At 44.9% G+C, this 23,895-nt stretch overlaps 1 protein-coding gene across 1 annotated transcript in view; it reads left to right on the forward strand.

Moving 5' to 3' along the window:
* LOC138246270 (pleckstrin homology domain-containing family A member 7-like) overlaps nt 1-23,895 on the forward strand; it is a 236,784-nt gene that overhangs the window by 72,016 nt on the left and 140,873 nt on the right. The window contains exons 2-3 of the mRNA XM_069200700.1: nt 14,331-14,427; nt 19,451-19,555. Of these exons, the coding sequence (XP_069056801.1) occupies nt 14,344-14,427; nt 19,451-19,555 (189 nt within the window). The 5' untranslated portion in view covers nt 14,331-14,343. The remainder of the gene's footprint in view (nt 1-14,330; nt 14,428-19,450; nt 19,556-23,895) is intronic.

Raw genomic sequence — 23,895 nt, forward strand, 5'->3', positions numbered from 1 at the left:
AAGGTGCGGCTGCGGGCCGGGTTTGGTGAATGTGTGCTCTGTGCTCCAGCTCGCTTGTTTAATCTGTTGACCTCCTTTTGAAGGGCAGACTGGCCTGTAAGGGGGTTGGGAGTGTTACGGGCAGGTGGCTGGTGCCTCTGAAAGGCTGGGCAGAGTCCGACGTATATCAAAGAGGCCTGATGTGTGACCAAGCCTCGCATGTGACCTACTGTACCCCATCTCGAGCGTTCATTTTGAAGCTTTTACACTTCCCACATAGGCAAATATGCACTTTTCATTAATTGCCCCCTCCTGCCCCCACCACGACGGCTATTTTTCTTAAGTTTCCAAACTTTCCTGGGTTCGCCACTTTAGTTATTTCCCCTAATCGATGGATAGATTTGCTTCAATTGCAGCCTGGTCTTGAATTTCAGGGCCTATTTTTCCCAGCCATCAAGGCTCCTTCTCTGTCAGTTTGATCCATTCGGAGGTGGCGGGGGCTGACAGCTCGCGGGTGACTCTGTTCCCATGTTTGAAAAATGCGGATCAAATGTTAATTTTCCCTAGGGGTCGAGAGTTGATTAAATCCGAGGCGGTACACAAGTGCAATATCTTCCCAGCTCGAAGGCAGTCTTCCCCTATATATGAATGGCAGGTGACTGTGTGCGCAGCTTGAAATTAAGTCTTCCCTCGCTGTTCAGAGGACACACGCTGAAAATAAAATCAAGACCAGCTGAAGCATCTTTTCCCATCTTACCCTGAGCTAATCCTCACTTTGCCCAAAACAAGTTCTTCTTGTAGGGCGGCCCCGCTACAGGAATGTGCTCCCAGTGTTCCTCGGAACAGCTGTTCTGGAAAACATGGCTCCCTTTTGTTCGAGTTAAACTACAAGTTGAACCCGCCTGCCCCTAAATGCCTCCGTTTAATGAGAGCGTTTTACTAACCCGAACAGTATGCACGTTTTAGAACACAGTCCCTTCTAGTGTGTTCTGTTTGCATTCTACAGCGCTGAAAAACAGGCAGCTAGATTAACCTCTGTGTGGCACTATAATGAGGAGTAGCATTATGCGTAAAATGTCCTCACCTGGACAAGTGCTTGTGGATCTACAGAATATTTTGCGTTTTAAGGTGTGGCAAGGCAGCAGCCGTGGGGCGTTATCGCACTGTTGCGCCAAATTACAAGCAGAAGCCAGCAGAAGGACTGCGAACCTTAGTGGGGAAGGAGCACTTCTAGAGGGGAACTACTATTTTATCTGGAGAGCCAAACATACTTGTACCGTTCCTGTGTCTTTCAGAAGCTCCCGAGGTCACAATCTTGATAACTCCGTGAGCCGAATGGTCTCCCTCACACGTAAATTCATCTGGAGGTCTCAAGTTTGAATGAACCAAAGCAGGTTCAGGCCATTCAGCCCTCCATTTTTCGAAAATTAGGTAATAGTAGCATCTATAATTTACAGCGCTTAAAAATTATATAAGTGAGGTACGAAGCACTACATAGAAAACAAATTATTATTGTTTATTATTATCATTATTACAGAGTGCCCATCAGCCACCACGGAGCGCAGCAAAATGAATCCTGGCTGGGCCGCCAATGCAGGCTGGCACGTGAGCGTTATTTACCCTTTTACTAGGACTGGGCCAGGATTGGTTGCTTAACAATGATTTGCCATGTCAGTTTCAGGAGGGACCAGGCCCTTATATTTATATTAGAACTGACGCTTCCTTCCCTGTATTCCTGTTTCTGTAAATGATAGAAGTTCTATAACACAATTTTATGGTAGTCAATTTATCAACCTCGGAAGGATGAAAGGTATGAGATGACATTTATGGGATTCACACTCGCGCAATGCAGATCACACACCGAAGTCGTTGCTGGTGGCACACAGACGTCAACGGTGAGCGTTTAACTTGCTAACCCTTGTTGTGGACTGCTGGAACTGTTTCCCGTTCTCTTCGAATGAGCCATCCAAAGTGCAATGTATTCCCTGTATGGTCAGCTTACATGGTGGCACCTGGTCATTTAAAATGTGATTTTGCAGTATGAAGGAGGATTGTTCATACTTGTTTGTAGACTGACTTTCCCTCTGTCTCAGAGGCCTAATTTATTTTCCACTTCCGGGGGAGCCACAACCTTTTCAAAGGTATGATCCGGAAGCTGATCGCTGCTCATTAGACAATAGAGGTGGATTCTGAGGAGACCTGCCAGTGCATCCACTCAATTCAATGCAAATCTGGACAGACGTGTATTCCCCCATGCTAGCAGGTGTCACCCTCTTAGCCATGTTCGCCTCCAGCTCAGTGATCAGAACTTTATCAAAGGTGTAGTATTCATCTCTATTGTACATTTACCATGCTCACGCCACTATCTACTTCTGCATCAGAGAGGAGTTTCTTCCATACGGTTCATGCGGCTTCTATACGCGTTGGCATCAAGAACGGCCCTGCGACAGGGAATAGACAAATTACAGTTGCTCCTCACCAAGCGGCAAAGAACATCTTGACTCTTGTAATGGTGATTTTCTCATTTTATTTCAATTAAGGTCACAACTTTGCTCTAGTTCCTCTACAGAACCCATCATTTTATTTCTGCTGATTGATGTGCTCTTCCATTCATACCTCCTGAGTAAAGTAGACTCTTAAGGGTTTTTGCTGTGCTGATTAATTATTGTCATCAATTCTCGTGTGGCCTTACTTCGTATCTCCATAAATGTGCCAAAATTAGTATCTGACCATAAATTTCCCCTTAATTTTACAAGATGCGTTTTAGGGCCTGCAGGCATTTGTTCCGTCTCACAGGCCCTCACGTCCAACCGATTCAAGTCCATCCAACCCCTAAACACCACACAGTGCCAGTCAGTGTTTCCTGCTTCCTGCTCCAGATTGCCAGTGATTGAGAAAAGCAATTGGTGTCTTGCCATAGGGGTGAGATCACATTTTGATCCTCTAGAAGGTTATGTACAGAATCAATATACATTTTGACAAATGTTGTCTATAGGGGGCGGCAGGCTCAGTCAGCGGTGCTGAAAACTCTTGCTGTCAAACCTGTGCTATTCTATTCAAAAAGCATGATGCCAGTCATCTAGCCTAAGCCTCTGACATACCTGCTAATTTTTGAAGCCTGAGCAACATTATCCAATATCACTGACGCCAAACATGGTAGACAGGTCCAGCATCATCAACCATAAAGCTATACCTTGGAATTTCGCCGTTTTTGGAAATTGAATATGAACGACTCAGTTCACCTTTAATTGTCTTTCACCCAGAAGATTACACATTTCCAGATATTTTAAATAGCAACAGATTTACAATTTTTGATCAATTTCAGCTTCAAAAAGGTGCTTCATGAAAGAGTGAAATTGTCTGAAAAGAAGGAACGATGGAAAAGACCAAGGACTGTACTGGGAACAAAAAGTCGTCCTAGAAAGTTCTGTAATGCAGCCACATATTGGCACAATGGAGCATAGCGACCAAGTTTGTCTGTATTGATGGCTGGGAAGTCGAGCTGAGTTTTCTCAAGGTCTGTTGTAGCAGCACCCTGGAACATTAAAGCCTTATAACTCTACAGCAGCAAAAGCTGGCCTTACTGTATCTTGCCAACTGGAAATCTCCGTGCCCCACTCTACTCCAAAAGATTACAGGATGGGAGGACGGGTGAGCAGTCCAAGAAGAGAGGAGAGAGCGGTGGGTTACTGACTCTTTTCAGACATTGAGTCTCTTCTCAGAGTCATAAGAAAAGGCTTCCTGTAGGATAGAAGCCAAAATAATGGATCTTCGACTTCCAAATGGAGGTAATGATGTTTGAGAAGAATGAGAATCTCCGCTTTACATGATCTGTGTGTTAGTGCAAAGATACTAACATGGTAAGGAAATGCGTGGTGAAAAAACACACGTAGCATCCTGGCTGAGAACGTACATTTCTATCCAAGGACTGAAAATATTGGCTGGAAAGCAGAGGTGCTAGCTAATGAATTCAAAACAAACTTCCAGAGTTCACAGGTTCATCTTCCGGATGGCTTGTAAGGGAAATGGGAGACTTCAACAAAAGCCTGTGCCTCTGTAACACCAGGCGAGCTAGGGCAGTGTGCCCTCATGGTCTTTTAGGGGAACTCGCCTGTGTAGAAATAGCACAATTTCTTTATAAGCAGGGCTACTGCAATTATGCAGCCATGGCTTTTTCGCATAACTGTGGATTTCCTGCTGTTGCCACATACATCTATCAACTGTTGCATAATCTGCAGCTTTTAACAAAACAAATATTTCTAGCTCAAATGAATCAAAAGTTACTAAACAAAAGTGTGGCAATGCACGTCCCGACGTAGCGGAAACCCCTTCGCAAAGGTTGACTGGTAATCGCTTTTTTGCTTTATCTGGGTGTTAAACTGGTACAACTAAGGTTAATGTGTTGCTAGAAAGTGTTACCATGTGTGAAAAAGATAAAATAATGAAGTAATACCATCACAAAATGTGTCACATTATGCCGCATAATTTCCCTTTTCTTGCCGTATAATTTAGTTAACGCTGCTGCCTAATTTGGTCTCACCTGCAGCATAATTCCTGTGCTCCTGCTTGAAAGCCAACCCTCTTCCTATCAGAGATTTTGATAGTGGTTGGCAGCCTGCTCAGCGCTAAGAGGTGTAAATAGTGAACAATGAACCTTACACAGGGTCATTAGAATTTTGTGATTGTGCGGCGGCTGCTAATATTGCATAATTAAAGATTTGCTGCATTGGCCACATAATCCATCATCAGCTGCAAATCTGCAGGTTTTAACAAAAAAAAAGTTTCTAGCTCAAATGATTCAAAAGTTACTAATAATGCAGCAACACATGTAGCTGTGCAGTGGAAGGCCCTTTGAAAAACTGGACTGGTCACATCTCTGTTGATTATTACTATATTTGGGTGGTATTATGATACTAATCGGGTGCAACCAATGCCCAGACTGTGTTGCCAAGTTTATGAAGCATTGGCAAAGCCAAAAGGTCTCGCCTATTCAAGAGTTATTAGGTTTGCCAATGTGTTTTAGCCATGTTGTACATCAGTGTGGAGTAAGGTGTGTTAAATAGAGTGGTGCAGGATAGTGTGCAGTTGTGTAGAGTGCAGAGTAGATTAAACGGGCGTATAGTGGATTGGCGTAGAGTGAAGGGGCACAGAGTTGAGTGTTACAGAGTAAAGTGCATTGGCACAGAGTGCAGTGGTGCAGAGTGATGTAGAGTATAGTGGCGAATAGTGGAGCAGAGACCGTTCAGCTCACTGAGTTATCAAAACCGTGACCTCAGGTGATTCTGAAAGACACAGGAATGGTACAAGTATGTTTGGCTCTCTGTCGGTGTTCAGTTGTAGGCAGTTGTCCCTCATCCAATCAGCGAAGCTTGTCATGCATCTGTCATCGTCGGTGAGAGGAAGAGTTGGGTGTCATCTGCGTAGGAAATTATGTTGAAACCGTGGGATCTGACGATGTTGGCCAGCGGGGTCATATATTCATTGAATAGTGTGGGGCTGAGGGATGAGCCCTGGAGGACACTGCAAGAAAAAAACGTTTTCCCACCCCCTGTATCCAGCAAGATTGTCACATAAATCCTCTCTCTTTGAAGTCAGAGAAAGAAAAGTAAACCAGCGCACTGAGAAGACAACGTCTGACATTTGACCTCCGTCTTTAAATGCACAGCAAGTGTGACAAGCTAAGAAGATTTGAAGACCTGGGAGAAAGGGAGTTTGTGGAAGGACACAGTAAATATGATTTAGGCACCAGGAGGGACAAACTGAACCTGGAGAGCCTAAAGCAAATAAAGCCAGCAACTAGGAAGCCAGAAACCGTGAGTTACATACCACAAAGCCAATGGTAATCAATGGGCGGACTGCATTCCTGGTTCAACTTTCTGAAAGTCCCCAAGATGTCTTTAGAAAACCATACTGATGCACTGTCTAGTAGGCTGCGACCTAGAAATGACAAAATAATGATGTAATATTATTACAAAATGTGCTGCGTTATGCCGCATAATTTGACTTTTCTTGCTGCATAATTTACTCAACCCAGCTGCATAATTTGGATATCTGCTGCCACATAATTCCAGTGACACTGGCCAAACAAGAGCATCTTAACAAAACTTTTAAACCGGGAATCCCTCATAGTCTGATATTCTTTTATCTAGGCCCTGGTGTGTGGCTGTCAACTTTGGTTGTCCTCCAGAGTATACAGTGGTCTTTATAAAGGCCTACAGTTCCGAGATGCTACAACTGCATACACATTGAACAACCGTGCTGTACATTTGCTTGTAACCGAAGACAGAGCATTAAATGTGGTGTGCACTTTATGGCACGTGTCCTCTATAGAGTATCAGCACCTGGAACACTTAGCACTGTTCTTTCCACCCGTCCAAGCTTTCTACCCAGATCCTCCACCCACGCCCGCCTCATCGAGCCCCACCCTACTGACATATCTTTCTGGCTTCTGGGAAACGAGTTTGCAGTGGCAGATTAAAAATGCATTATCTTTCCTCTTTGGAGGGAGTGATCCCCACCGGCAGGCACATATGGTGTTGATCGCCTTTTGTTTTCCTAACCTGAGATGAAATGTTGAATGTCAGACTTGAAAAACAAGTGAGCCTGGCTATCCGCAGAGAGGAGCCGGCCCGGCGTGCAGTGAATGTGGGCGCATGCCAGGAGGGTTGCGGCAGGACCCTCGCACGAGCCCGGGAGGCGTGGGGGGCAGCGTATGAGGAAAGCGGTTCTGAAATCTCTGCTTTCTCTGGTCGATCTCGGCAAGCGGACATAGAGACGGAGCCAGACTGTCTCATCGAGGCATTCTAGATTTTTAGACATACTTTACAGTTGTGTTCAACTATGGTGGGAATAACGCTGCCCCTAAAATGATGGACTCTGACCAAAGCACATTGAGAAACCTCTACAAATGTCCCTGATAACCAGTGCGTCTCTACTTGGAAACGGCCAAGCCCGTCTTGTCATCCCAGCACAACACTGCCTTCAGACTGTGTTAATGCAGCAGGCACAAGGAATGTTTGCTACTACACTTCATGAAAAAAACAAAAAAGTATATTTCTCACAACTTCCGCAGCTAATGGACAATGCATACACCGGCCATTCCTTGCACGCACACCTCACTGGGCTGCCATCTTTGATTGGGGTAGGAGCAGTTGGCCAGAGGCTGAGCTCGATGGACAGGAGGTTTTGTTGCAGAGAATGGACACAATGCAGGCTGCGAGGCTTGGTTTGTGCATTTTCCTCACCCACAGGTGCCCTGCATTCTCCTCCCTAGACAGCCAAGAGCAAGATGGTGACTATCATATGGAAACGATGGGTTTGGTCTGGCAGGCCTACCTGCAGAGTCCAAAGGCCAGGAACGCATGAGATTCCTCATCCTTCCTTCAGTTCAGCCTGGTCTCTCCTCACTGCGGAAAGGAAGGAAGGCTGGTGCTCCCTTTTTGCTAAGTTTTCCAGGCATCTCGGATTCCAGTGACCCCAGAGCACCGGAGATCCCGGCTGTAATGAGTATTTGTATGCATAGTGCTGCATGCAACAACTGAAGGTTGCAACTTGATATGTCAGGGAGCTGCAGCATTGCTGATTATCAGAGTAACCTTCCAGGGCAGCACTAGAGTAACCTTCCAGGGCAGCACTAGAGTAACCTTCCAGGGCAGCACTAGAGTAACCATCCAGGGCAGTTCCAGAGTAACCATCCAAGGCAGTTCTAGAGTAATCTTCCAGGACAGCTCCACATTGAATTTGCAGGGAGCTGCAGAGTAACCCTCTAGTGCACCTCCATATTATACTTCTAGTGCAACCCAAGAGTAACCATCTGGGGAAGCTCCACATATCCTTGCAGAGGAGCTCCAGAATACACTTATAGGCAGGATCTTTCAAGTGGAATCTGAGGAAATGGCGGCCGTTGTCCCAAAACACTCATTGAGTCCAGAAGAAAGGATGACACAGGATTGGAACTGGCACAGTGTCTTACGATCAGCTATTGAAGTCACCAGTTGGCCAAAGTGAGTCTGTTTTGCACTGTTTCCATGTGGTAACCCACCCCTAAGCTATAAAGGAATATTTGCAGTATATGATTCAAGAGAGTGTGTAATGCTTCTTCAGAGATTGCATAATGATGTCAGCCTTGCAGCATCACTACCAGTTGTTTCCTGAAATAGACTTCAGTGCAGATTTCTTCTATGTCTTTACAACCTTGACTGTCTAGTTGTCCAAGAAGGAACTGACCATGAAATGAGGCAAGCAGAGGGGAATCCGTCCGACCCTAACCATCGTATGTACATCAAGAAGGGCCACTAACTTTACTTCATCCGTGGATGGTCAGTGCGCATGCACTCACTCCTTCTCCCTCAGGAGCTAGGGGGCCATCAACGTAGATTCTGTTGAATCTGCTGAATAGAGACAGGTGCAGGTTGGCATTATGTAGGAGGGAGCCAAGCTTAGAGGTGCAGGGTGTCTAACAGATTTCAAGGTCACGTCTTTCAGTTATTGGTGCGTAAAGCTAGCAAACTGGTGTTGCTGGCCAAAGGAAATCTTGTGTTTCCCTGATAAGAAGCTCTTGAGCCGGCATGGTGTCTCAGTGAATTAAACACTAGCCACTCACTTTCACTGCGATACGCAGGTCAAAAGTGTGACTCTCAGCATGGACAGTCAATCTCCCATTCTTCTGAGGTTGGGAAACTGGGTACCATTAAATAAGTAACATTAAAGCATTTACTTTACCACACGTAAAAATGGTAGCATCGAAACACTATCTCACAATCAAGCTATGCAAATAGCAAATGCACTCACTACAAATATTTGCTACACTACCAACCACCCAGTTCAATGCCCACCAGCAGGGAAGGCAGCGCTCCCACCTCTCATCTCTGAAAGCTGCATCACTTCTGTCACTTGTCTGTGAAGGCAGGTGACACAAGTATGGCAGACGAGGGAACAAACAGCCCAGTCTATTAAGTGAATGTTAGAGCTCTCAGATCATGAACTGTGCGCGGGGCCACAGGCGCGTGCGCGCGCAGTTTGTTTATGTCGCCGTCCTGCTACTTTCACAGCACAACTCTCATTAGTCTGTGTGTTTGTGAAGCTGACAGTATGGCTTAGTGAGTTGGAAGCTCGCAGCTGAAACGTGGTAATCTGCAAGTCTCACGTTTGAGTCCAAACAATGTTAACCGAGCATTTCACCCTTCCAAGTGGGCACATCGAGTGCCAATAAATTGGGGAACAGTAAAACTTTATAGTGATAGCATATAGAAATGGATGGAGTGCTGTATGAAGCTATATTTAAAGAATAGGCAATTGTTCATATATTCATAGGATATATAACAAAGGGTCCTGGTGACAAAATAAACCACAAGGCTGAAGAAAGCAATAAAGACCTTATCGTACGTTACCTGTTATATTACATGCCCACTTTTGGTCAATTAGTTTGAAAATGTGTTTATCAAACAGCGAAATATTGAAAAGAGGAAGTAAAATACTGAACTGTACCGTCCACAGAAATAAGATGAAAATATACTTAATGGCGTACTTTAGGAATGGGGGGATTTCCAGCCTGAACTGCAACACATTTCTGAAGTGCCCAAAACACAATGGTGTGTGACCTGCTGTGGAATTACCACCTACGGTTCACCTGTTGGCTATCGTACACAGATGTGAATCTGATGAAATATGCGGATCTGCATCAGGATTCACATCTGTGTGCCAGAGACAAAAAATGTCCCAGCACTGCACATCACACCAGGAATTCTTACAAAGGCTGCCGGTAGCTACATGGCTCTCACTTACAATAATGCACTGTGTTTATCAATCGGTAAGTGGGACTAGACCATTCTACGGCTCACCAGAAACTCCACACCTCCCACCAGACAATACGACTTCCTTCTAGGGCAGTGGTCTTTAAACTTTTTAATGCCCCCCCCCCCGTTGAAAAATAAAAATCATTGGGCCCCCCTCAGAAATGTTAACAATTATTTTAGAAAGATGGCAATGTTTAATATGTCTAAACCTATTTAACCATTGCAGTTAAGTACTGTTACCTTTTTAAAACTGCAATAACATGCTTCTGCTTAAAACAAAGGCCTGTTATCTGTATAATATTTCTTTTGGCCAGAGTTTGGCGCCCCACACCCCCTGATCACTTGAGGCCCCCCTAGGAGGGCCCGCCCCCCAGTTTGAAGACCTCTGCTCTAGGGTGTCTTCGTTTGCACCCTCCAACCATTCAAACAGGTATGGATTGACAGAAGCTCTGTCTCCTCGAAAAGGCCAAGCTTTGGAAGCCAATCCGTGCATCTTTAAGAAGAATACACAATCACCTTGAAGTTGAAAGAACACTAAAAACCCATTCTTGCAATCAAAAGATAAAGATGACAAATTTGATGCTTTGGAAAGTAGATATGTGCGGTTGCATCTATTTTCACACTCTCTGCAACACCTCCTACTTATGTGGATCAATGTATGCAGCTGTTTGAAGCATGCCTTTGGACCTCATACACCTTATTCAATACCTCCTATGTTAGCCATGCCACATGCAACACCCTTCCAATCATACGCATGCTAATTGCAGCGCTTCGAAGCCTCATCAAGAGTGTGAAGTGCTATACATATGCCGCGATACAATACAAAAATTGAAATCAAGCGGCCTTGATGCTAGAAATTGTACTTACAATACACAGCTAGTGATAACACGTGATGCCAACATGGCTGTGTACATAAAAATCTCACTGATGATATCTGCTGCAATCTGCAGGTCAACAGGGTACGTCATGGCAAGGGCAATTTAACCTTCCGTTATTCCGAGGTCGGAAATCTGAATACCACAAAATTGGGTAATAGAAGCACAAACAGTGTGACCACTTCCTCTTGGCCATTATGGGCATTCTTCCATCCAGGAATTTTGTGTAATAGTCCATTGCATTCTGGGTGTTGTAGTCTTGTATTAGCTCCGTTAAGCTAATTAACCAGAAAACAGCGGAAATCAATGATTTGTAAAGGTCAGAACTTTACGACCTGAAGTGAAGTGGTCACCACAGGCACATACTATTTATCGTCGTTTTTGACAGTCATTTAACCGTCAGTCACCCATCCTCTTGCATACTCTCTTACTTTCCTTGCACCTCTCTTAGAGTCTTGTATGTCTCTCCTTTTGTGTTCTTTCTCTCCATTCCCTTATTTCTGCCCCCTCCTGTGTCCTTCTCTCACTTTCTCGCCCACGATGTCTCTCAGGCTCTTTTTTCATTCCCTTCTTTTCTCCTTTACCTTATTCTCATATTGCCACATCCTCTGTATATTTTCCTCCCTGCCTCCGTCCCTCTCTTACATACACGTACATGTCTGATTTTTCCCACTGCCAATAACTCCCAGCTGGGGTGGAATCTTAAAAATAATGGGCTAAGGTTAGCAGCAGATAAGCCCGCGGTTGTAGACGGTCCCTTTAAATCACCGAAGCGTGCAGTGTCTTCGGTAGCGTGGGGCGAGCACATTGGATGACCCGGTGCGTGCTGCTCGCGCCCTTGGCGTGCTCCGCGTGCAGGGATCCGACGCTTTGACCTTCACCCCTTGGGCAGCTCGGAAACAAGCTGTGCCTCGGTGGAGCCCGTGGCGTGGGAGCCGGTGCACTTGTAGGGTGGGGCCAGACCCCCGCCCCCGCCTGTAACACTACCTCACCCTGCTTTGTGGAACGAGCCAGCATTGTGCGGGGATTAAAAGTCTCCTGTACAATAGAGACGGGCGAGTGAAGAAGGAGGCGACGGGCCAGACAGCACAGGGACCCTGCCCTCGCCCCTAGGACACCCTAGCCGCGACGAGCTGTTGCACTGTGTGCTGTCTATGGTGTGTGTACTACGCCTGGAAGGAGGAACAGTGCACACACAAGGGCCGAGTCATCAAAAATAATAAAACATTTGAAATTATAATGTGTCCGGTGCAAAAAGAGCCAACGACAGGGCCACACAAACACTCTTTCTCTCACACACACCCACCCACTCACCCCCATACTTCTAGTCGGCACTCGAAGCTGGAAAGAGACTCGGGGGACAGGTGGACCAATGGGTGTATACCAGAAGGGCGGATGCGGCCTCTGAGCCCATTATATATTCAGCCCTCTATAAATATCAAATAAAATTCAAAGAATAGAAAGATAGTGTCAATGATCGATCAGTCCTTGACTTCTCGACAAAATACTTCTACCGGATATTGGAATACTTACTGCTCTTTGGAATGCTTCCCGGTAGACCATAAAACTCCGATGTCCCGCATATTCATTCTATTCTTGGCCTCGTTCGAATAAACATAAGGGGTATTTGAAGTTGTGAACGTTTTTTTTTTTCTGCAAAGTTTTCAAATACTTTAATTTATAAAAATCCCCAAATGTAGAGTTGCTGGGAACAATGGATTTGCAGAGGATTTTGTCCGTAGTCGAAGTTTTGTAAGGTGACAGACTTCACAAGTTCACCATTTTTGGGCAACTAAATTATAATTTTCCACACCTACATATATATGTAGAATGGAAAATTAGGGTTTTTGTCCCAATATATGTCACATGTTTACAAGTTTAAGGTCACTCCTGTATGCAGAGCACTGTGAGTATAATCTGGCCTTTACACTCAGCCACCGTTGTTAAGTGACTTGGGTGAAATGAAGCAAATGCAGTATGAGTTATAGAATGCACCGATTGATTAAATGAGAGACCACAATCAAAATCATAGGTGATCTGAATAAATGGAGCAATATCACAACAGTCTGCAGTTCGTAAGTTTACTGGGTGTGGTTGATGTTGGTGATTTAATTTTTGCTTACTGCTTCCTAAGTAGGTGATGAACACAACATGCTTAATACACTCATTCATTTGAATTTTAACTCTTTTGGGTTATCCTATCCTATGTTTTCATTTTCCTATATATACAGTTACCTGAGGTCAATGAGTCTCATACAATAAATCTGTGTAATGGGGCATGAAGAATGTGAGGCGCTAGCCCACATTGAAAGTGATTGCTTGTTATTGTGAGGCAGTGCAGTGTTGTGCATTCACAAAGGCTTACTGAGCAAGTGCATTCCTTTAAAATAGATTCCGTGAAAAATGCCTTAATTTTAACAGCGCAGTTAATAAAAAAAGGAGATGGCAAATTATTGCTTTGTAGTTGTTAAACTATATTCCTAAAGTATGACTCTTGCATTCCTCTCTTGTTCAGGGAATTACAAAGCTTAAAGTTCGAAATAGGACAATATAGTTCCTTAATCCTGCATTACAAAAGGAAATGATGCAATGCATCAATGCTGCAAAGCATTCACGAAGCCAAACCTGAGTAATTCAATTTTATGTGACCCATTTATTTCCTTCCCAATATCAGTGTGAATTGGGAGGAAGGGCCAACCAGGTTAACTGGAGCAAAGCTTTTACTTCAGTTGAATTAATAAACCCCAGTGTAGGAATTCCTTTTTCTAGGTTTGAATTAGGACTCTGCGAAGTTTAAAGTTTGCCATCTCTAGGAAGTGGGAAGTTTAACTACTCTGGCAGGGATTCCCCGCAGCTGGATGTCCCTTTCATGATGGGTGGGATGTCAGGCTGCAGGAAACCGATGGGTCAGAAGCAGGTGAGGGCTGCCATTAGCCTTGAGTGGCAGTGGGGAACTGCAATCATGGCTGTCATTAGCCTTGAGTGGCAGTGGAGAACTGCAATCATGGCTTCCGTTAGCCTTGAGTGGCAGTGGGGAACTGCAATCATGGCTGTCATTAGCCTTGAGTGGCAGTGGAGAACTGCAATCATGGCTTCCGTTAGCCTTGAGTGGCAGTGGGGAACTGCAATCATGGCTTCCATTAGCCTTGAGTGGCAGTGGGGAACTGCAGTCATGGCTGCCATTGGCCTTGAGTGGCAGTGGGGAACTGCAGTCATGGCTGCCATTGGCCTTGAGTGGCAGTGGGGAATTGCAGCCAGGGCTGCAGTTTGCCTTGAGTGGCAGTGGAGAACTGCAATCAGAGCTGCCATTAGCCTAGAGCAGCAGTGCGGAAATAGAAGAGAAGCCAAATACCATCTCTGCCCATTCCAAGTTCCGCGTCTTAGCGCAGATCTGCGATGGTGCAATACCAATCCATATAATACTAATCTAAAAAACAAACAGAGCTGATGACCTTCTGAGTGGTGGGACTACTGATAATGGAGACCTGTCCTAGTCTAAAGAAGAGTGGCTTTTGCTGTGCAAACTCAAACCAAAGTGTTCTGTTGCCATTCTGCCGCCTGTTTCATCTTTGTTATCATGGATGGACCTTAGCACTCTGACCTGCTTCTTCTCCTTGATGCCTTACATGTCATCCTGCTACTCACATTACCACTCACCACTCCTTCTTCCTTCCTTCTACAGACCAGCGGCCAAGATGTCGGAGTTGGAGCGGCCAAGAAGCGGCCTGAGTGTTGCCAGCAGCGTGGCCACCATCTCCTCTGTCAACCTGGGCTCAAAGGTCAGTGAAAAGTTATTTTCAGGGGCCAGGGCTTGTGGGACTTGTAAAAAAAAAAGTACATGTGCTCCCATGAATCAATTTAAGGGTACTAATTTAATTTTTAGCCTCCAATTTTCAATTCCTTGACTTTTACAGTATGTTTTAAAATGTTTAATTGTACATTTAGCTACTTTATTTATATACACGTAATTAATATGTTAATATTAGTTCATTTTGTAAGCAGCCACGGACTTTCTGAGGAGGCTTTGCGGACCCTCGGGGTCCCCGGACCACAGGTTGGTAGCCACTGGTGTAGGATGAAGACGAAGGAGTGACATAGCTCCTTTGATCCCACAGAGCTTCCTCAAGAGGGGACCGTGATCTTGTTTAACCTGAATCATTTTGTGGACTTCTCATGGATCCTGGATGAAATTGGCAGGCGAGGGTATTAGGAATAGCTAAATGTTAATAAACATCAATCATGGTAATATACCAAACTGTTCCTGAGGACTGGCCTGACATAGTTCGACAAGCTATAATTAGAACTGCACTGAGCGGTCTGTTTATTTGTCAGTACATAGGTCTTTGCTTCAATAGACAGTGCAAAGAATATGTTGATAGCTTCTACTGGGTGTTTAAGACTCCAGTGTATTTATTGGTTGAAAACTAGGGCGTCCTTTGTGAACTAATTAAAAAAAATATGTGCTTGGTCCAAACTTTTCCTTAGGAGTCAGCCACTAGTATTGCCGAATGGCTTGTGCTGTCTGACGGGTACCGTCTTTCATCCATCAGCGTATACTTCTGGTCCCCTTATCTCACTCTTGAATCTTTTCACCGTGCTTTCTCCGCTTGTAAATGGCTGCTTTTCTCTTTTTTACTATAAATCAAAGGGTGATTACTAATAAATCCCATCCATCACAATTCAGCAGGGTGTCCACCACCGGCTCAGATTAAGCGCTGTTGGAAACACATTGTTGTCTGCGGAAGTGGTTCTGTTTTCCGAACAGCATTAGTCAACGTGGCGCTGTCACTATCGTGTAAACCATTGTTTTTTTCAGATAAACCCAATTATGTTATTTGACTTTCGTGCTTACTTGGCCCACAAACGTGAACGCTTCTGAAAAGGCTAACGCTAATGAGCAAACACGGAAGTCAAAGACAGTGAGGCCTGCAGTGTACCTAGAGCTCCCAAAACACCTGAAAGCAACCAAAAAAACACATACATGATAGGGATACTACAAATCATGCGACATCGTTTGAATTACATGTGCTGACCTTTTATTTTAGCGCATTGAAACTGCAATAGAGAGCGCATTGCACCATCCTTAGAATGATTAAAGTAAAACGTGAACAGTGATATTTTAATAGCATCGACTTTCCCGGGAGAACACGGGCCTACTCTGGAATGTCGTGGCGGTGAGTCAAGTTCTTGCACAGGCGCTTGCATAATTAGATATACGGCCCTGCTCCAGATTCACGATAGACGACGGACTAAACCTTGTACCGCCATCTTGCTCTGCTTTTCTTGTGCGGGCACGCACATCTCTCACTGTCCCATGCCGTAAATGAGCAGCTCACACAGACTTGTTTTTCAGTTTGCGTTCTAGTATTTGTAGTTATGGTATACAAAAGAGGGAAAGAAAGGCAAAACAAAGGTACCAGAATGCAAAGAAGAGGCCAGGCCCGGGTGAACTGTTACTGCTTGAGATCTCTGTGGGTGTTGGTGAGCGTGCCGTTCGCCTGTCCTGCGAAAACAGTCAACAGAAGGCACTCGCCAGCGTCACCTTCTTGAAATAGCATTTACAGCGGAGGGGGCAGGTGCCGCAGAGAGTCTAAAGGGGGTCGTGGCCCTCACCATGCTGGTTTTGCCCTTGATGACAGTCGGCACCATGAGAATCCCGCTAAGACACCTGTCAGTGATAAATCTATGATGGTCGCTGTCGATGGAGCGCTCTGGTCCATCTCTGTATGTGTCTTTGCGTTTTTTGCATTATGTGTACAGCATTGAACACTTACATAGGGCTTGCCACAATCAGAATTGTCTCTAGCGCCTTTTATAACTGGTGATATTGATTTTGAACTTGATGCTAATTTTATGAGAGTTGACAGGCTAAGTCAGCCTTCCTGGGAATCACAAATTTGCCATGCAGGTGAGACACAGATCTCTGTTAATTTATGATAAACCCAATGATGTGATTTACCAGCTTGCATCCCAAAGCTTCTTTTTTCAGCTATTCTCCCCCTCCATCTCCCTTCAAACACTGTTGGATTTCTGCAGGGGAGTATGCATCCAGTAGGAATCATTTTAGGTCTTAATCTACAGTAGCTGTTTGTTGGCAAGGCCCAATGTATCAAATGTAGACTCGGAGAGCACTTTGTGGCCAGCCCCTTGCTCATGTTTCAATTGCTTTCTTGTCTGTCTCAGTTTCCTGCTCGTGATTTGGTAGTTTCTTCCCTATTCTTATGTTTGTCCCACCCCAGGCAGATTACGATCTCATCGAGCTTGTGAGTGGATGCGTTGTATCATTTTACTTCTAGCATCATACATGGCATTGTAGTGCATGGTGGCCTATTTTCTATTCCTCTCTTTCTCTTCCTTTCTACCCTCTTTTGCAATGATTTTTTCTTTTGCATTATGAAAAAGTATTCCAGATGTACAGCGACCAACCAGTGGGAAAAAAGCATTGGCAAAGCCAATATGACAGCTCCCTGGTGTCATGGGCAATACCTCTTGGCGTTACCAATGCTTGTTTGTGCATGCCACTGCATTAGACTGGAGTTCTCGGGATACCTTAATCACTTCATGTGTGTGCTACTGCGGTAGCTTTGTGGGACTGAGGGGATGTAACTGCAGCCATAAAAGCCCCAATAAAATGTCAGATTGGTTTAAAATTACGTTTACTTCAGTCACTGCAGATGAATTATGTTCATTAAGAATATTTCTTTATTTACAGACTGGTAAAGTATGGGAATTTAAAAATAGACACAATATAAAATACATTCTGTCGCCCAGGCATCACCCTTAACAGGTTTATAATGTAATGATGAGACAAGATTGGAGCCTTTTGGAAGTGTTACTCAGCCCGACAAAAATCATGAGTCTGAAGTCTATGGAAATCTTTTAGTTCAGGTTCTTAGGTCTACCAATGCTTATTTAAGTGCTGTAGGTGTTGGTCAATAATGCCAACTATATATATCATATGCTGTAGTAGTCTACTCATTGCCCCAGGATCTTAAAGATCTGGGTTCAGGAGGGGTAGCACACAGTGTTAGTTCTCGGACCTATAAGAGTCTCCTCAAACCCCCAAGATACCCATTTGCTAAAATAAGAGCTGAATCCAAATACGGAGATTTCTGTTTGGCAATGGAAAAATGTAACTACTGCCAAAGTGGCTCCTGTTCACTGGGGATCCATTGGTCAGTAACAGGCGTGCCAGACAAAGCTTAGGGGAACAGGTTACAACTTAAACTGGTCTCAGAAGGTCAGAGTGCGGGTTGGGACCTGTTGGTGCTGGGAAGAGGTCAGAAATCATCCAAAATAGGATCTGTAGGCAACTGAGTTGGTGCAGTAACAAAATGTCAGCCTCACGGTTACCCACAAAACGGCGCTTCTTCTGAAGGGAAGACATACAAACATATAATATCTGGGCTCTGGAGTTCCAGCATTTATGATAAACTTGAGAACTGGTTGGAGCCAGAGCCAATCACCACGTGTCATTATCCGCTCCACAATTGTAGGCTCCCCTTCTCCGCTGAATGTGGGAGCAGCAAACGATGTGATCTGGGCTGCACTGAATTATCTGGGCTCTGGGTCTCTCCAGTTTATAGAGAGCTCCAAACATAGGACAAACGAGGAGGCCATAGTTGGCCAGAGGATGGGTACAAGGGAGGAAAAGATCCAAAGAAGTGAGAAGACATTTGTGTGCAGTACAGGTTTGCGCCCAGGTAATGCTAAGACTAGAAATTGAATGAGAATTTCTGCCAACCTCTCAGCTCACAGCGAGGAAGCTACATGTAGTGCTTCAGGTACATAAGAACACCAGGGAGGAGGTCCTCCATCTTGGGCTGCAACCCCTGTGCTCCCCCACTAGCACAGACTACGGACAACAAAGGATGCAAGACAGCTTTTACATGACATCGACTACACATATTGTAAATGAAGGGGTCTTTTTACGGGCAACTAACTGTACTGATAGCCCATTTCCTAAGGATACCCGCGCCCCTGAACCAACAGTGCAGCATCCCTCACCTTTGAGACACCACATAGCAGCCCCCCCCCCCCCCCCCTTAAGCGGTGCGGGCTATTATGGGTGACTCCCTGTCTCCCTGTGCCAGCAGAGCTTCTGCAAACACACTGGACACCCGTGTGTGGCCTCGAAGAGTATGATTTTGCTTATGGAAAAAGTCACATAGCAGGCCTGAAAAAACATTTTTGCCCCAGGACACACGCTATGATGACTTTTGTTCTTAGGGTGCGGCACATCACAATGTTGTTTGACTGGCGCGCAAGTACATCGGCTACAAGGTGGACTTATATAGTGTTTAACTTACTGAACCAGTGCTTTAAATGGAAAAATTAAAGTCCAGGTACTCTGAGCCAGAGTACCTGCTTGTTACTGAGAAGTGCTGGTACTCTCCAATTTAAAGTATTACGGTTTTCTTGAGATGTGCCGGTACTCCCCCTCTCAAAATAAAAAGTGCCGGCCCTCAGTACCGGACAGTACCGGCCCATTTAAAGCACTGTTAACCCTCTTTAACCACTGAAAGGTCGAAACAGGAAACCGGGCACAGAAGCACGACCCTCCTGCTGGCCCTTTAAAAGAGAGTTCTAAAGTGTTTTGAAGCTATGTTAGCGCGTGTGTTTATCCAAAATGAACTGTTTGAGGTCTCGTACGAACTATTTTTTGGCTTTTCTGCGCGATATACAAGTCTCTGGTCATTGCTTGTGCACTGCGGCGCGTGTGTTGTGTAGCCGCATCACGTGACTTTTAAGTGTGGCTGCGGCGTGCAGTATCTGTTTAACATCTGCGTTCTAACCCTGCAGCATACCAGGTCGGTGAAGAGAGTGCACACCTTCGGTAAGAGGGAGTACGCCATCAAACGGGACCCCAATTCCGCAGTCGTGATCCGAGGCTGGCTTTATAAGCAGGTAAGACGTTCACCTACACAACTGACGTCAATGCACCAAAATGCCAGGGGTAGCGGAAGTGACACCACACGCTTTATTTTCACATGCTTACACAAATACACATTCGCTCATACACACACTCTCTTTTACATAAGCACAATTACCCACAAGCATGCACACAACAAACACTTAAAAGTGTTTTTTACTTACCTCAGCTACCAAGGAGGGTCATATTCCAGCTAACTGTACTCCATTTTTTTATTACACTAATAGCGGAATAGTGGATAATGCATTATTCACCATTAGTGTAATAAAAACATGATTGACAACGAGGAAATTGGACCCCAAGCAACGTCCATAAGGTCGAGCCGCCCCTGTGTTCCTGGCACGGATTGTGCCACCGCTGAGGCCAGGGGTCGCAGAGGCAGTGCCAGGGGTCGCAAGGAGCAAGCTGCGACTCCTGACGATTCCTAAATGACGTCCATGACTGGCACACGCTTTTATTTATTGCTTATAAATGTATATATCGCTTGGCCAGAGGGACCAATGTGCATGCTGCTGTCACCTGGCCAGGTGTGGAGTACATGACGAAAACAGGTCTACTCCTTAGTAGGCCTGAATCTAAGGACGTAGCTCATTATAAATAGGCTTCAGGAGCCTTCGTCGCAGCCTCGTCTGGCGAAGATGATGTTGAATTGTTTTGGTTCAGACGCGGTGCTGACAGCGACGCTCTTCAAAGCATCCGCCAGCCAAAGCTCTGGCGTCTGTCGGGTCCCTCCCGTACCGCGGGGCCGTGTGCGAATAACATGAACAGTACGGCTTTTTCTGCATAGAAACCCTAGCCGATAAGTAGGGTTCCGATTGGCAAAACTTTCATCCTTTTCACTTTTGGGCACCGCGCGCCACCTGGTGGTTAGTTTCTCAACTGTGCGGGTCCCTGTCATGCCTTACCCTCTCTTAAGTTAGTGAAATATTTCATTCCAGAAAAAAGGCAGACAAGGATGCTCAGGTTCTGCACTCTTTCATTGAGGTGTGTCTATGTTTTAACCTTTGATTCTAGACAAACTATCGGAATACCGTCATAATTTAAGGGTAGTTGTGGTTAATCATCAGTTGTATGAGCTATAAAAATGATCAACAGACACTTTGTCCACTTCGGAAGTTGTCCACGGGATATAGTTGACATTCTTTGAGGGATCTATTCTCCCAACGTGCAGCTCATCTACACCACTGCCCTGTACTTACGGATTCCAAACTCAAGAAGTTGAGGTGTTTACAAAAAAGTGAATCCTAAATATTTAACGTGCCGTAGCCTGGGGCGCTCTTTTCCCTCTTTTTCATTTAAAAGCGGAGCCTGCACGTGTCCTCCTGGTTACTCACAGAGAGGGATAATAAATATAGACGATGTAACCCCGCGATATATTCATAGCGGAATACAATTATGCGCAATTTTGAAACGCCTAATTAAAGTCTGGTAGACAGCTACACTTTTGCAAAAAGTACCTACAGTTTTACGTGCTTTGCTTACGCTTGCCATCTAGTGGCCAGTTGATAAAATGGTGTCAATTGAACACTGTCTCAATTTGAGTGCCTACCCACATTGAATGCAAGTGTCGACCATAAAACCGCCTTTGACGTGGAGAGGGCAGCCGGTAGTGAGTGTAACTCAGTAGAAAAGACTAGGTTTTGTCGTCATGTCTTAAAAACTTGCCAATGCTAGACCCCTATCTTCTCTTTAATGGAGTTCCTCGTGCTCTCTTAGTGTGTCCCTTGTCGTTATTTGTAACGCTGACATGTTTACAGTTGTAATATGATGGTCAAGGGAGTTAGTGATGGGATGAAGATGATGGGGGTGTCTGCTGCTCATTCTGACCTTAAAGAATAAATACTTCCACTTCGAAAGCATACTTTTCTTAATTACAACTTGCACACTGATAGACAAGCCTTGGCGAGTAAATGGTATTTGCCCCGGAACAGTGCTTAATTTGTGCTTGTTGTTCCCGGTGCTGAGCACCAGCACTTATTTTTGAGGTCCGGCGCCTGTTCTTCTGCCTCAAGCATTTACTGCGAGCAAAAGACACATGGGAAAGACAGAGGAAGAGAAAAGTGAAAAAGCGTCACAAACGGATAAAGCAGAAAGCTGCAGGAGTTAGCTGAAGCGGTAGGGAGTGGCTGTAAATAGATTGAAGAGGCCCAAGATGGCTTCAGAATTACGCTGCCACAATATTCTGTGTTCGCACATTTAATTGCAGCAGCCACATGTTTAAGAGGAGGGCTTTGGGCACTGGCACCTTTTTATTTACAAATTAAGCACTGCCCTGGAACCATTGTGAAGAAGGGTGTGAGGCTTGTGGTAAATGTTAACTCAAAACCTCTGAGTTCTGGAAGAAGACTTGCCTACCACTACCTCTATGACCTATAGTAGGGCTCTGCAACCACAGAGGCAGCTGTGGCCAAGGTCTTTGCCAGGGAAGAGGCTGCATGGTCCAATGAAGATATACTTTTTGAATCTGAATCACACATTCTTTGTAAATACCGACACTGCAGATACCATCAATTTGCACCAGGGACTGAGCTGGCGCACAAGTGGTTTCAGTCTGTAACTTGTAACCTGGAATCAAGGGCATCCTCAGTGCCTTCCTGTTCCCAACGTCTCCATATATGGATGAATCCGACATTACTACAAGTTGGTTATTCAGAAATTACTCTAAAGGGTACTACCTACTCAGGCGGAGGAGGAGGATTCGTGCTTATCCGAGACACGAGCTCAGATTATAGGTGCAATGGAAGAAAAGTAGGAACGTCAGAAGAAGAGGAGCCCAGAGACGTTTTAAAGCATGGGCAAAGAGGGCGCTGACCGAGGACCACCAGTCTTTCAGGCGGCCCTGATAGAGCCAGCTCTGTTCTTCAGAGAGCAGTGCCCAGAGAAAATATTGTGTTTATGTTTCATGCATTATCCATAAAAAAGTTTCTTTTAGTTCAAAACAGGGGACCTCACATAAGAGAAATTTGAGGGGGTCACAGAGATTATTTACAATGTTATTAGTTAGCTGCTACTGTGTACAATATTAAAAGAACATGTCACTATCCCTGAATATTAGATGTAAACACATTTAGAATTTGCACGTGCATGTGCACTGTCAGTGGCCTGTCCAAACACGGCATGAAAGAGCTGAAATTGGATCATAACTTCTAAGCTGTTCTGAACAGGGGTCCCCAGAAATCATTTGGCCCAGGACCCCCAAAATCCTTAAGATGCCCCTGGTGGAGCCATACCGTATGAACCACCTGAATGTCTTTCACAGGGGCACTGCAGAAGGCCTTCACATTGCGCCAGAAAAACTGGATGCACGTCTTCTAGATTGACATTCATTACCAATAGCAAACATCTGGTACTTAGATGCTCATGCCAGAGGAGAGAGTCAAGGAGAGTATTAAAGGATTTTGTTAATGTGGCACTTTAAAGCAGCCGATCACAGTACTGCAAAGACATACAAACCTGCAGCACAGGGCCTCCCGGCGAGAGAAGTCAAAAAGTCATGCTCAATGTTGTCACCACAGCTCTATACAAATCCTTTAACACAAGATAAACGGCAGACCGTTTATCTGACAAAGAAAGCAAAAAACCTGATCTAGTGGAATGTATGGAGACTGTCACCTCATTCTATACCATGAGTATAGCGATTGGAATGTCTGTGGAGGCAGGGTATCCCAGAGCACAGTGGAATGTTCTTCCAGAAACTGCCTCAAGAACATTGCTAGAGAGCAGAGAATATTGTCAGAGGAGAAAACCTAATGCTATCAATAGTTCACTAGCTCAGGGAGGGGCCTAGGCTTGAGTAATTTCAGTATGGTTGATACTTTGACACCTGCTTTGGTCAAGAGCACCTACTTTCAGACACACAATAAAACTAAAGGTCTAAATAGTAACTTTGCTGGATCATACCTACTTAGCCATTTGACAAAGCTCCTGAAAAAAAGAAGTTAAACAGTAGACTCAGAGCACGGGTGTGTTGCCTATGAGAATCCTAATTAGAAGTAAAAACCATTCCTTTGATATGTCTGATGAACAAAAAGAGCCTTTCCTAGATCATGTCCAAAGCTACCAACCACAGAATATACCTTGGTGGCAAACACACCCCACACTCTATAGGAGAGACTGTACAATATACGTCAAAGAGATACGTATGCAGTGCTTAATTTGTGCTAGTTGCTTCCGGTGCGGAGCACCAGCACTTATTTTTGAGGGCCCGTGCTCATTTTTCTGCCGCAAGCATTTAATGCGAGAAAAAGACACATATGGAAAAGACGGAGGAAGAGAAAAACGAAAAACCGTCACAATGGGAGAAAGCAGAAAGCTG

The sequence above is a fragment of the Pleurodeles waltl genome, chromosome 7 (assembly GCF_031143425.1).
Source record: "Pleurodeles waltl isolate 20211129_DDA chromosome 7, aPleWal1.hap1.20221129, whole genome shotgun sequence".
NCBI lineage: Eukaryota > Metazoa > Chordata > Amphibia > Caudata > Salamandridae > Pleurodeles > Pleurodeles waltl.